We start from the raw sequence: 13477 nt of genomic DNA, 5'->3' as shown, positions 1-13477 counted from the left end.
CCTGACAGCATGCTTATCGATGCATAATCAGGTTCTCCTTGTTTCCCACCTTTTTGTTCTCAGAATCTTGCAACTTTCTGCACAGCAGTTCAGAACAAAATATGAAATTTATCATTAAAATACAGGCCCTGTTTCCATAATCATTCATATTGGCTCTGCATGTTATCTGTAGGTTCATGCCCAGTGCGCCCTATTAGTAAATCAGAATTAAGTTCCCCAGCTTAAGACTACACATATCAGCAAATCTTCCTGCTGAAAAAATTTGGAACATGTGTAGGCACAAAAACATGTTCTTGTTAAATTATCCAATATGCAACAGGGAGGTGATACTGGTGTTACACAAATTGCAGGGCAAGATGATATCTGGTCCTCTGTGAAAGCTAGCCAATGCAATATCTGAAAAATGTGGGTGGATTAACTAATTTTAGCTGACAAGTGAGCCTGTACTACATTAACACTGTTGTGTTCTATGCTACGAGGAGGCTTAAAATTGATTTTTTTGTTTGTCATCAAACTACAGCCTTACAAAGGGTAATCCACTTTTAAAAATCTATTTATCCCGTTCTAGGATGAGGGCAAAGAGAAAAGGAGTGTTACCATTTCAGATTCTACATGTGAAGTGCTGGCCTTCAGGCCTACTTGTACAGGCTGGTCAGCAATGCCTCTTGGCCAAATAGCAGTAGCAGCAGATGCAGACTCCCAGCCTCTGCTTTATTCATTGACTTTGGCTACTTAGATGCTTATGCAGAACTGAGTCACACTGTTGTCTACCTATACTTTGTCGGGTGGTAATCCTGGCCCATCTCCCACCTTTCTCAGATGGAGGGAGTTGCAAAGAGGCACATTACTCTCTCCCACGTGACAGTAAAAAGAAAAATTAGCCCAGAAGCTTTCCACTGACTAGCATCTGTTGGTCTCTAGTCCTGTAGTAGTCATACACATACCTATCCTTAATACAGCAAATAATAAAACTGAGGGCTGCTCGGGCTACATGCAGACATTCAGGTGGAAGGCTTCAACTTCAACCTGAAGCTATTATGAACTGCTCGGTACCCCTTGCAAGGCAGAATATAGCCACCAAATAAATGTGTTCTAATTTCTCAGCTCTATTGCACCTGTGTTTATGCAGATTAAACCTCTCATCAGAATGCACATAGTGCCAGAAGCTGCATTGTTTGGCATACCATTAGAATTCTTACCTAACTTTGGCCAAGTAAGTGAGGTTTGTAACCTAACCTTCTAATCTATAAACAGTAATCCTTGGTAGTAATAGACACATGTGAGGGCACTTCATCCCTTCTATTCTGAACATATTGCTGCTGAGGTTTTCCCAGGGAGTGGTTATAGGAGGTCACCTAAGCTTAGGGCTACACAGCTGTATAGTAAGAGACAGACATTCTTTACAACTAGAAAATCAGTAACACACAAGAAAGAACATACAGCTGTAAATCATACAAAATGCGTATAGTTTAATTACATCGTAACTGTATTACTCCATCCACATGCCTTTAATTTGCAAAATGTAACATATGGTATCATATGAAAAACTATGAAAGCCTTTAAAAAGCCACACTTATAGCAGCAGGTCATGTCAGTACTGTAACAATTGGGCTCAACTTTAATTCATCTCCTGAAAGCTTCCCGATGTTAGCAAGTACGTAAATTAAATCAGTTATCAGCCATTTAATTTTTGATACAGGGTACCAACTAAACAGATTTCTAAAGCCTGAAAATTTGGCATATGAACTTAGCTTTTTGCTATAAGTCCATATACTCACTGTTACTCAGTCTAACAGGGGGATGAGTGAGATTGCTGTTTGTTGCAGCTTGTTTTTCCTCATAGATATATAGACATATAGTCATGCAACTACGTTAAGCTTTTACATGTTGTAATGAATGCTGGCTTACAGTGTGTACAATAGACAAATGTAAATAGAGAAATTAAAAAAATACTAGTTATATCATTCTAAAACCTATTGATACTTTGGCTGTTAGGAGTTTTGAAAGAAATACTGGGAAATTTTGAATATGTTCTGCTTCAAACTATAGTCAATTAAATATGTTGGAGAAGTTTGACTCCATTATTTTTTTTCAATTTATTTTTCCAGTTGCTCATTGTGTTTTCCATTAGAGAGAACAGAGGATGAGAGACAAATAAGAACACACAAAACTGTAGTTAAATTATTAAAATTATAGTACCATACAATTTTCAATAGATAACATCATGAATATAATTGAAAACAATTATAGGTAATAACACTAGATATAGTACATCAGATCTTTAGTTAAATACTAAAACAAGTACGTCAAAAATACTTTCTTATGATTGATTTCTAAATGTCGGTATTCATAACAGCAGTGCTTTGTGGACACTCATTCAAGGATGCACACAGAATCTTCTCAACATGTATGCAAGACGTAATGTTTCTCCTGCTGCAGTTTCTATCCTGGGAAGGGGAGGACCAGGTGAAAGACACTAAGCTAAAATGAAGAATGCAGCAGAGCTCAGCTTTCTTGTCCTGCTAGAGTGAGAGGGAGGGTGATAGAGATGGGTGGCAGCATTTTCTCTGGGAAAGATGAAATGTGCCTCGCACCACCTTCAGAAGTTGTCATTCAGTCTTTTCCTTATTAGCAGCCTCTGATATGGGGAAGGATGACAACAAGAGCCATGGCTGCTTTTCTGGCCTCAGGAGTCTGCTTCTCCTTGGCTACAGCATACTTTTACCTACAGCTATTTTTACATACAGTATATACTACAAGTGCACTGCAGAATGGAAATACGGGAAGGCATTTTCAAATCAACTAAATGTTTTATGTCTTCTAGTAGGACGGCACAGTATAAAGTAATGCAAGTTCATGAATAACTTCTGTTTGTCTTCCCTCAGCAATAGGAATTCATAAGGAGTTTTAAAATGTCATTTGAAAAGTTGTTACATGTGTTTTTATTGTTTCCCACAGAATTGTTTTCACTTCTAGAACTGTATCAACTGTTTTGAAAGTTAGCTAATGCTTTAACAGAAGCTTAGCTTTATTTTCCTACGCTACTTTTCAGAATGGAGGTGGTTCCATCATAGTCTAGTAGGTCTGCCACAGACGTGTTGCACATTACACCTAGTGGCACATGCAGTTTTAAAATACTTTACAAGTTAGTGTGTTACTGCTTAATCACAGATTATCTCCATGAACAGGATACTGAACAGTTTTGTGTGTGTGTGTGTTTGGTTGTTGTTGTTGTGGTTTTGGTTTGATTTGTTTGTTGTTGTTCTGGCTTGTTTTGCTTTTTGTCTGTTTTTGCCTTCCAAACTTCTTTTTGTAGAGTGAAGAGCTTCTGTTTGTCATATAATTTAATCTCTTTCCAAGGTTTCTGGTCCATATTACCTCATTGATACAAACTGATTTAGGGTTTTGCTTCTTTTCAAGTACATCTGGCTAGGAATTTCCCAGTTTGACAGGGTAATTGTGGGTTAAACCTGAGTACAATTTAGCTCCATGACTTTCATTTTATGAGGAATACATGCATGTCTATCCCAAAAATTCATTATTACATGGTGGAACAATCCAGACATGGCTGTGGACTGGAAAGAAGGAAAACCTGTAATTGCAGAGGAAATGGCACACCAGTGGTTATCCAGTGAAGTGCTCTCTGCTCTTCAATTTAACCTAGAAGGGAGTAGTGTCAATGAAGAAGATCCTGTTTGTGACGCCACCTTCCTAACATCTTCAAGAGAAAGGAACTTGGAGAAACAACAAGATTGTTGTCCCCATCATGTTCACAGTGAAAAGCTTCATTCTGTGCAGCACTTCAGTCTCTAGCAAACGTGAACTCATATGTGACTTGTTTGCAGGACTGCTTAGAAATTGCATTAGCACTGCCAAGTTCCCTTTGATCATGACATTGGCAGATGGCTTGTACTCTTATCAGTCAGTTTGAAAATCCTTCTTTATTTGAATGAGAAAAGACTCTTTATAAAGAAATTAAAATTTGGAAATTATGTTATATATAGATATATAATATTCACACTATCTATGAATATGAATACTACATATTCATACTACCAGCACTAACATGAGGGGATAATTTTACCAAAAGATTAAACCCACGCTTCTTGACTATGCAAAATAGAAGGTAAAATATTTTCTTTTCCATGTAGGAAGATTTAGAATTCTATATTTAGTGTCTGGTCTGTGCCAAAACCAGTTTTATCTTCATTGATATATCCTCAAAAACCTGCTTCTTGAAATCCTACTGGAGCTTGATAGATAGGATATATAGGAACAAAGAGGTTTATTTAACTAACATTTCATAGTTAAGAAAAATTTTACACACATAACTCACTTGACTTTTGGGGGGGCTTTACTACCAGATATTTTCAAATCTACCACCTTACTGTCTTGCCATACTAACTACAATTCTCTAAATGTTCTATGGTTATGGATATGATCCCATAATTGATAATTATTCTGTCATTGGTGATGACCCCAGACAACAGCTCACCCCAGAGAAGCTGTCAGACACGTCACATGCAATCTAGTAAGAGCAGGCCTAGTGTAGTTCCCAAAACAGACACTGTGCCTTGTGTGTAATCCGGCCAACGCAAAAGCTGACAAGAATTGGATCTGGTGGAAACTTCTTGCAGTGGAGTGTTTTGATTTTCCGGTTCTCTGTAAACTTTATCTATTTAGGCAGGGTTAGCTCCTAAAGAAGAGGGGAAGCAGCCTTTGCTCACAGTGAGCCTTTCTTGCTGTGGAATGAAAAACTGGCACTAGCAGGTAGCCAGAAAAGAACCTCTTGCTTAGTTTACCAAAATGCTATCTAATCTTCCTACTTTTTCTCTCCTTTTCTTTCAGTGTTCACTGCAGAAAAGCAAAGAGTTTTGCTGTTTTTTTTTTTTTTTCTTTTTTTCTCCCTCCACCCTCACCCCCCACCTTATTTTGTTTTCCTCCATCTGCTTCTGCTTTCTGCAGAAAAGAAAACCAGTGCTGAAATGAGTATAATCTTTTTCCTGTAATGTTCATTGTAATGCTTATATGGAGACATTGAATTTTGCATTATGTTTCAGAGAAAGTGAATATTAAGAATATGGGGTGAAAGTATAAAGACTATTGATATGCTGATGCTGGTCACATATTCATTGCCAGTTTATACTGTGTATTAATCCTTACTGTTATATTTCTAGAGAATTCTGATTTAATATATATGAAGGCAACTAGGAAAACAGACTATGCTTTCTAGACTTCTTGTTTCATTGCTTGTCATCATAACCCTTCTCTGCTTCATTCCTGTTTAAAAATGATCCATGGAGCTGATCTAAATGTTACCCTACTAGTAGTCTTTCAGTCCATTCTAGCATCACACTTGCCTTTATAGGGTATCATCTCATAAAGACTTCATAGTCATTCAATGGTCAGTGGTATCTGGGGCTTTTTCACTTGCAGAGGTTTCCAAATCATCCTATGTCATGTGTTTTTGTGGATTGTTCTGTTGAAGTTTTCTCATTCTTCTCATTCTACTTCTCATATGCTGTCCTGTACCTTCAAACAGGTGTATAGTATCTTTATATACCATACACCTTTATATACTTTATATACTCTCCAGCCCAGTACTTCTACAGTCGTTGCTGCCCATTGCTCTCTATTTTAGCCAAGATTTCACTCTCCCTTATTTCCCTCAGTAAGCTTTACCTTCTCCATTTTATTAATGTAAATAATCATCTTCCATGTGGAGTCTATCAATACCTTATTAAACGCTATGCTGGTGATATATCCTGCCTTTCTTTTGTTTAAACAAAAACAAATAGGTTAACCATAGCCATCTTGCATTGTATGATCATGTACCATAATAGTATGCTGTTAGCCATCCTCTTACCATTTCAAAATCAGTGCACCAGACTGCAATTTTATGGAAGGTCTTTTTTTGTTTATGATTTTAACAAGGATTTACTGATAAATAGAAATTTTCAAGTAATCTCGTTAATGTTCTGAAACATTGCCACCTTGTGGCTTCCAAAAAATCACCATCTTTAAGAGTGTTTTTTTTTCATACTTAGTTGGAAGACAAAGCAGTCCATTTTTCAAAGTATAGTTTTATTTAAAATAATGTATGAAGGAAATATACTGCCTTCATTTTCCAGCTTACAGGTAGTATAAATGAATCCCAGTAGTTTTACACAAAGTTTTTCATCAGTGCACTGGGCTTCTTTTCCCTCTCTCCCTTTTTTTTTTTTTTTTTTTTTCCTTAGAGTTTCTGTAAGGAAACTGTAAAATGAATGTACAGTTTAATATAGGTATGACAGAGACCATAAACACACTAAGCAGTATCTTTTAAAATTATGCAAGAGTAATTTATCAAGATATAATTAGGTAGCGGGTGGTAATATTTAGGATGTACTTTGTAGTCCCTGATGACAAAGCAGAAGCCAAATCTCAAAATTACATACATGAGCTGACTTTGAAAGTCTCTAGAACATTTTTTATGAGTGCCTGAAGCTTGTCTTCTCCAGTAAAATAAATAAATAAATATGGTGGCACTTCCAATTTAAGAATTGTAATAGTAGAAGATCTTTTGTTGACTGCATAATCTAGTAGATTGGATTTATTTTTTTTGTGTGTTATAAAAATCCTTTAAAGTGTAGATGATCAAAATAGTTCTTTTTTATGTGAGCTCCTTTTCCTGTTTGCCATTGTGTCTGGACAGTCACTGTAACTCGGCAGTCATTGTAACTGGACAGTCACATTTTTATATATATATATATAAAATCATATCAGTCAGAAAGCAAAGGAGCTAAACATGTTTTTGTTAGATGCTTCTTCTTTTATTATTGTTTTTGCTTGTTTTTAAAATCCCTATGAAAATGTAGAAAGCAACAGACCATGGGTATGCAGTCTTTCCTAAGTAATATGAGTTAGTACCAGGCACCAGGGAGTGTGAGGATGGACCATCCAGAGCTACTGCTTTCCCTAGCACAAGCTTGGAAACCACTGAGTCCCATTTTGAGTCACTTATCTTCCAAGCCAGACATTGGGCCTGAATTCCTTGGCGGGTGAAGGCAGCAAGATCAGCAGTTTGGCTGTAAGCAGAAGTTCAGAAGAAACACAACAAAGATAACTAAGATGGACTGATTTGCATCCATTACAGGCCCATTCTCATGGGGTTGCAAGACATAATGACCAAAGATTTTCTTCATGGCCCCTCAGCAGGTCCAGACTGTAACTTAGTCCTCAGAATTAATTCTACTAGACATGCATATACAGTGACATGAGTGAACAGGGCTCTTGCAAGCAATGAGGTTCAATGAACCAAGAAAACACAAGAAGCCACAGCTTTGAGAAAATGCTCCACTTCCTCTGGTTGCTTTTCTCCTGTATCTCAGAAACAGTGGACACTACTGTTTTCTTCGATGAAATGATTTACACTGACTGCAAGGGGGATTTATCTCATGTGGTAGTCTACAAGAAAAATAATTCAACATGGAAAAGCCCAGCAAGTACATCTAGTTCATAGGCCACCCAACTACACAGCAGGCAATGGGGAAGACAGGAGAAGATGCTAGCTGTGAACATTAAGATATTTTACTGTACTGAAGCCTGTTTTTCTGATGAAGGAAGAATGAGTTTGTAAATGATTTATGCCTTGCTAAAGGGTTTTGAAAAATCTATCAGTCATTCCCCATATAGATGTCAAAATAAATAATTTTGTGCAATAGGAATGGAATGTGGTATTTTAGGCCTCCCTCCCTCCCTTCTTCCCTCTCTCCCCGCCTTCTTTATAAAGGGCTTTTAAACAACTCCAAACCTGTGTGGGATTTGCTGCTCCAGCTGGATGCATATATGTCTGTGGGGCCTGATAAGATTCATCCCAGGGTGCTCAAAAAGCTGGCTGATGCAAGACCTCTCTCAATTAATTTTCAACAGGCTTGGGAACCTGGAGAGGTCCTGGTTGAATGGAAACTGCTAGACATTGTTCCAATTTCCAAGAAGAGCAAGAAAAAAGACCCTAAGAATAACACAGAATCACAAAATCATCTAGGCTGGAAGAGACCTCCAAGATCACCGAGTCCAACCTCTGACCTAACACTAACAAGTCCTCCACTAAACCATATCACTAAGCTCTACATCTAAACGTCTTTTAAAGACCTCTAAGGATGGTGACTCAACCACTTTTAGGCCTTTCCATCTCACTTCAGAGCCTGGTAAAATTATGGAGAAGATTATTCTGGGAGTTACTAAAAACCACCTGAAGAATAACACTGTCATTGGTCACAGCCAACATGGGTTCAGGAGGGGAAGGTCTTGTTTAACAAACTTAATTTCCTTTTATGATAAGGTTACTTACTTACTTGACCAAGGGAAGCCAGTTGATACGATTTTATTATTATTATTATTATTTCAGCAAGGCTCTTGATATTGTTTCTCACAGTTTCTTACAGTATCTGTCTGGACAAAATGTCCAGCATACTACTAGTTAAAAACATAATATGATGGGTGAACAATTGGCTAATGAGTTGGAAACAAACAGTTCTAGTAAATGGGGTTGCATCAGGTTGGCAGCCCAACAGTAGTGGCGTTTTGCAAGTCCCCATTTTAGGGCCATTTCTCTTTAATGTTTTAATAAATGGTTTGGATGCAGGACTTGAATGTAAGTTTGCAGGTGACATTAAATTAGGAGGAGCTGTTGAATGTCCTGATGGTATAGAGGCCTAGTAAATTAGAGGGCTGGGTGCTCACCTATCATATGAAGTTCAACAAGAGCAAGTGTTGTACCTGGGATGGGGCAACCCTGGATTTATGTACCAACTCAAGGAGAAGAGGCTAAAGAGCAACCCCATGGAAAGGGATCTGGGGGTTCTGGCTGATGGAAATTTGCATATGCCTCAACAGTGTTCCCTGGCAGTCAAAAAGGCCAACTGTATCCTGGGTTGCATCAAGCACACCATTGCTAGCTGATTGAGGGGAGTGATTGCCCCACTCTGCTCTGTACTGATGTAGCTTCACCTCAAGTGCAGTTTTGTGTGCCACCATATAAGAAGAATACAAAACTATTACAGTGTCCAAAGGAGGGCTGCAAAGATGGTGAAGGGTCTAGAGGGGAAGGCATCTGAGGAGTGGCTGAGGTCACTTGATTTGTTCTGATTAGAAAAGAAGAGACTAAAGGCACCGATCTGTTCTCTCTCATGACCAGCAATAGGGGAACAGTGTGAAACTGAATCGGGAGAGGTTCAGATTGGATATTAGAAAAAGGTGCTTCACCGAGATGGTCATTGGGCATGGGAACAGGCTCCCCAGGAAAGTAGTCACAGCACCAATAAGAGTTCAAGAAGCATTTGACAATGCTCTCAGATATATAGTTTGATTTTTGGGTGGTCCTGTGTGTAGCCATGAGTGGGACTCAATGATCTTTGTGCGTGTCTTCTAACTCAGGATATTCTTTACTTGTTGAATTGTGCCAAGGTATCACTGAGCAATTCCTGATTGGCCTTATGCACATTTTGAGTTCACCTGAAGTCAAAGGAATGGATTTATTCCTTCTTATTTTCAACAATGCTTCATTGCTGTGGAAGAATGAAATCTGCATATTTTTAAAGTTGTGTTCTATTCAAATTTAACTAAGTCTTCATTAGTGGTGCAGAAATCCTCATTAATAGGAATAGGACAATTAGCAGAAGCAGACCAGTTTGGCATTACACATCCTAAGCTACATCGGACAGTTTAAAATAAAAAATTAAGGAAAACACTGTGAATGAAGGGGATGTAGGTCCTAATCTGTTAGTTTCTTTTCTTAGTAGGATTTCTGCAGGGAACACAAAATCATTTTCAGACAATTACAATCTCATAAAAGATTTTTTTTTATCATGTGATTTCACCTTAGATCATATTAAAGCTGAGTGAAGATTTATAGCAGGAAGAGAGAGTAAAAATTCCTAAAATAACAGATGTTCACAGTGTCAAGATTTAATTTTCTGATTAGAAACTAGCTGTTAAAAGCTTAAGCTGTATCGTAGATCAATGAGAAAGATGAAAATGTGGAAACATTTTTCTCTCTACTAGCCCCTGTATTTTGGAATATGCCACATGTTGGGGCTTCCCTAATACAACTTCAGTTGTCGCTAAAAAGAAGTTCTGCCATATGAGTGTTGTTTTATTCTAGTCAAAGCTGTTGCTAATTGATTAGTGATCCCTGTCTGACTCCTGCATTTTTTTTTTGTCACCACCCATCTCCATCAGAGGTGACAGCCACCCAGGCATGAATGTCACTACAAGTGTAACTGGCCTTGCTTCAGTACTGTCACTTGTTCCATTCAATTCACTGTGCAGCCATTCACATCTAGTTTTCCTTTTGGTCTGGTGTTCAGATTCTTTTTTCAATCAGATCAGCCATATGGGAGCAAATGAAGAATCAGTCAATGATTGTAGGACTTGCTGAATAGAGATCCAGACAAGAGCCATTTCCCAAGCCTTCCAACAGCTGTAATTGGTATTCACAAAGTCAGTTTTATATTTCCAAACCTCTGAGAGCTAATCATCCCTTATGGTGACCTAGAAGACAATGCCACTTTGCTTGACAGGTGAGATACTGCCCAAAATAAAATAGGCTTTTTAAAAATAAATAAATAAATAAATGAAGTTAGATGCAGTCTTTCATTTCTTCATTTGTATTCAGTGCTTTGATACTTTTCAGTGTGGGTTTGTTTCTTATCTTTTCCAGTCTGTTCTGCAGTGACTATTCTTTAGAGCCACACTGCTGATTCCTTTCTTGGCCTGAAAGTAGCTGTCCTTTCAAAATGCCATGGCTGAGTCTTTCCTTACTTATTGAGTTTGAGGCTGCTAACGCTCTTTGAAAAGACTCTACAATTATTCCACAGTAAAGATTCCACAAGTCTTCCTCAGTAATCCATTACTATTTTTTTCCCTTCTATAATGAAAATATATATATATATAATATTGTAATATTCAAACCAAAATGTATAGGAATCACCATTTTTGTAGCCTTCCTTAGCAGGTCTGGCAGCAGCAGGTTTCAAAGGTGTGAAGTGCTGCATCCTGCAGCTCTGCACTGCTACCTTAACAGCAATGATTATTACTTCCTTGTCTTGTGTTGTTTGCCATGCACTGCAGAAATTATCTGTGATTTTTTACTCATCTCCTGTGCTGTAATTGTGTTTACAGGCCGTAGAAGTGCTATTCAGTGAGCATTAGTTACTAAGGGTCTGTCAATATAATTTTTGTTTGTTGTTTTGTTTTAGTGTGACTTAGGAAACAGAAACTGAAACCCCACGTTCTTTATAACAGTTCAGGAATTTACTTATCAATTTCAAGATCTTATTTAAGACCCTCACTTAAAAAGAAGCTGCAGTGAATAAATTGTCCTTTTCAGACATCAGAAAATTGGCACTCAGGATAATATTTCTGAGATTCCAGTATCCTTTGGAGTTTATACTATATCAAGCACCACAGAATTTAATTGTCAGTCCATATGTCTTTCTTTTGTGGATTCTCTCTTTTCTAAGAAGCCATCAGCTTATTTTACAGCCACAGTATAATTCAGTTAAAACAGTAAATATGTGAGCAACAGAACCTCATAAGATCTACTGCTGACTCTTTTGCTGTTGTTTTGGATTTTAACCTGCATTATATAATTATTCTGCAGAGATGTAAGAATATTTAATTAAATTAACATTAAAATTGTAGTAATTTATCATTTCGTACCAAGATCTATTGCTAAGGCTATTTGGTTAACTTGAAATTCACAAATATTTAATTTCACCATATTCTGCAATATTCGTAGTATATAAGTGAAAACAATAGGAAATAGGCTTAATTAATGATCTCTAGCCTCAAGTCCATATGTACTGCCACAAATACAGGAAGGATCATTAGTCTAAAATAAGAACTGTGGCAGTTCTGCAATGTTTGTCTTATCCATCAGTGACATAAATAATCAATTTGTCATCTTTCAGATTAAACTGTAAAATTAAAAACCCTTTGTGTATTATTTTTAGTTTCTATCTGGTAAATGTGTGCATGTGAGCAATACAGCATATTTGCCTGTGCAGATACCCTCTTCTGAGTGTTATTTATTGCTCCTTACTTAATGTGATCCAAATAACAGGTTGATGTAGTTCAACCAAGTTCTGCACTAATGTGATGTGATATAGCACAGTTGCCATTCCTGTGGCTCCTGATCATCAGATAAGATGCAGTTATTTGAATTCCTTCAGTATATTTCCAGAACTAACGCTAGCAGGTCTGATGCATAGACTTGTAACTACTCACTGAAAACAAAACAAAACAAAACAAAACAAACAAACAAACAAAAAAACAAACAAATAAACAAACAACAACAACAACAACAACAACTAGAAAACAGGTCTATTGCATTTTGAATTGTGTTTTCAACAGGTATCTAAGTATACCTTAGAACACCTAAGAACACCTGCTGCAGGTTCTACAGGTCCTTGTGACAGGGCCAGAATATATAGAATAACTACATAGGCCTTTATAGTCAATACTGATGAGATCAAAAATATTAGAGGTCCTTTCTATGCAGGTCAGTGATACGTGCGAAAATATCTATGCAGATATAGCAAACAGAGATGTATTTTAACAGGGATTTGCACCAATGCGTTCTGTTAGCAAGATGGCTGGAACAGACATTGCCACACTCAATAAGATGCCATTAAAACTGTGCCTTTATTACGGTTATGCTGATTCATACTGTGTGGATAGTTCTGTCATCCGTTCTCTCTGCTTAATAACCAGCTGTCATGGTCCTTGTAATGTAACATTTTCATTAAATTCAGAAGTAGGACACACAAAAGGATAAGCAAATGATCCTGGAAATTCTTTCTCAGATAGATAAAAGCTACTAGAGATAAAGAAAGTTGCTACTATCAACATTGTGATGTTAATGAAAATTTTGGAAAATTATCTGTTTTTGAAGCTGCTTCTTGCATTGTTGTGTATCTTGTTTGTTTGTTTATTTATTTTGTGCAGAATATTTAAAAAAGAATGCACAGGCTGCAGAAGTCTGAAAAAAAAAAGGTTTATACTATTTATGCAGAAAAAGTTCTCAGGAAGCAGACTCGAGTAGGAAGAGGTTGTCTAGTTTCCTAGTTTAAAACAGTCGAATAATAAACAACATACTACAGCACAAAACTGATGTTGTTTACATTTTTTTCAGGAACGTCTTTTGATGAGTCTTTTGCCCAGGAATGTTGCAATGGAAATGAAGGAAGATTTCCTGAAGCCTCCTGAAAGGATTTTCCACAAGATTTACATTCAAAGGCATGACAATGTTAGGTAGGATTGATATAGTACATGAAATAATTTAAAGCAGAGAATATTTAGTAACTATACAGCGGCATGCAGTTGTGATCAGGTCTTGAAACATAATAAACAATCAGTATAGCAAAGATCTGTCATTTATGGGAAGGGGGAGAATGGGGCTGCTAGGAAGATTTAATAGTCTCAGGAGAAAATG

The 13477-nt window shown here is 37.2% G+C and overlaps 1 protein-coding gene across 2 annotated transcripts in view; it reads left to right on the top strand.

The window, feature by feature from the left end:
* The window catches only part of ADCY1 (adenylate cyclase 1), a 163049-nt gene that overhangs the window by 53009 nt on the left and 96563 nt on the right, over positions 1-13477 (top strand). For both annotated transcript variants that reach the window (XM_035318420.1, XM_035318419.1), the window contains one exon: positions 13178-13296. In XM_035318420.1, the coding sequence (XP_035174311.1) occupies positions 13178-13296 (119 nt within the window). The remainder of the gene's footprint in view (positions 1-13177; positions 13297-13477) is intronic.

The sequence above is a fragment of the Oxyura jamaicensis genome, chromosome 2, assembly GCF_011077185.1.
Source record: "Oxyura jamaicensis isolate SHBP4307 breed ruddy duck chromosome 2, BPBGC_Ojam_1.0, whole genome shotgun sequence".
Classification (NCBI taxonomy): Eukaryota; Metazoa; Chordata; class Aves; order Anseriformes; family Anatidae; genus Oxyura; species Oxyura jamaicensis.
Note: the sequence above shows the minus strand (reverse complement) of the source record. Positions and strands in the feature narration are given on the sequence as shown.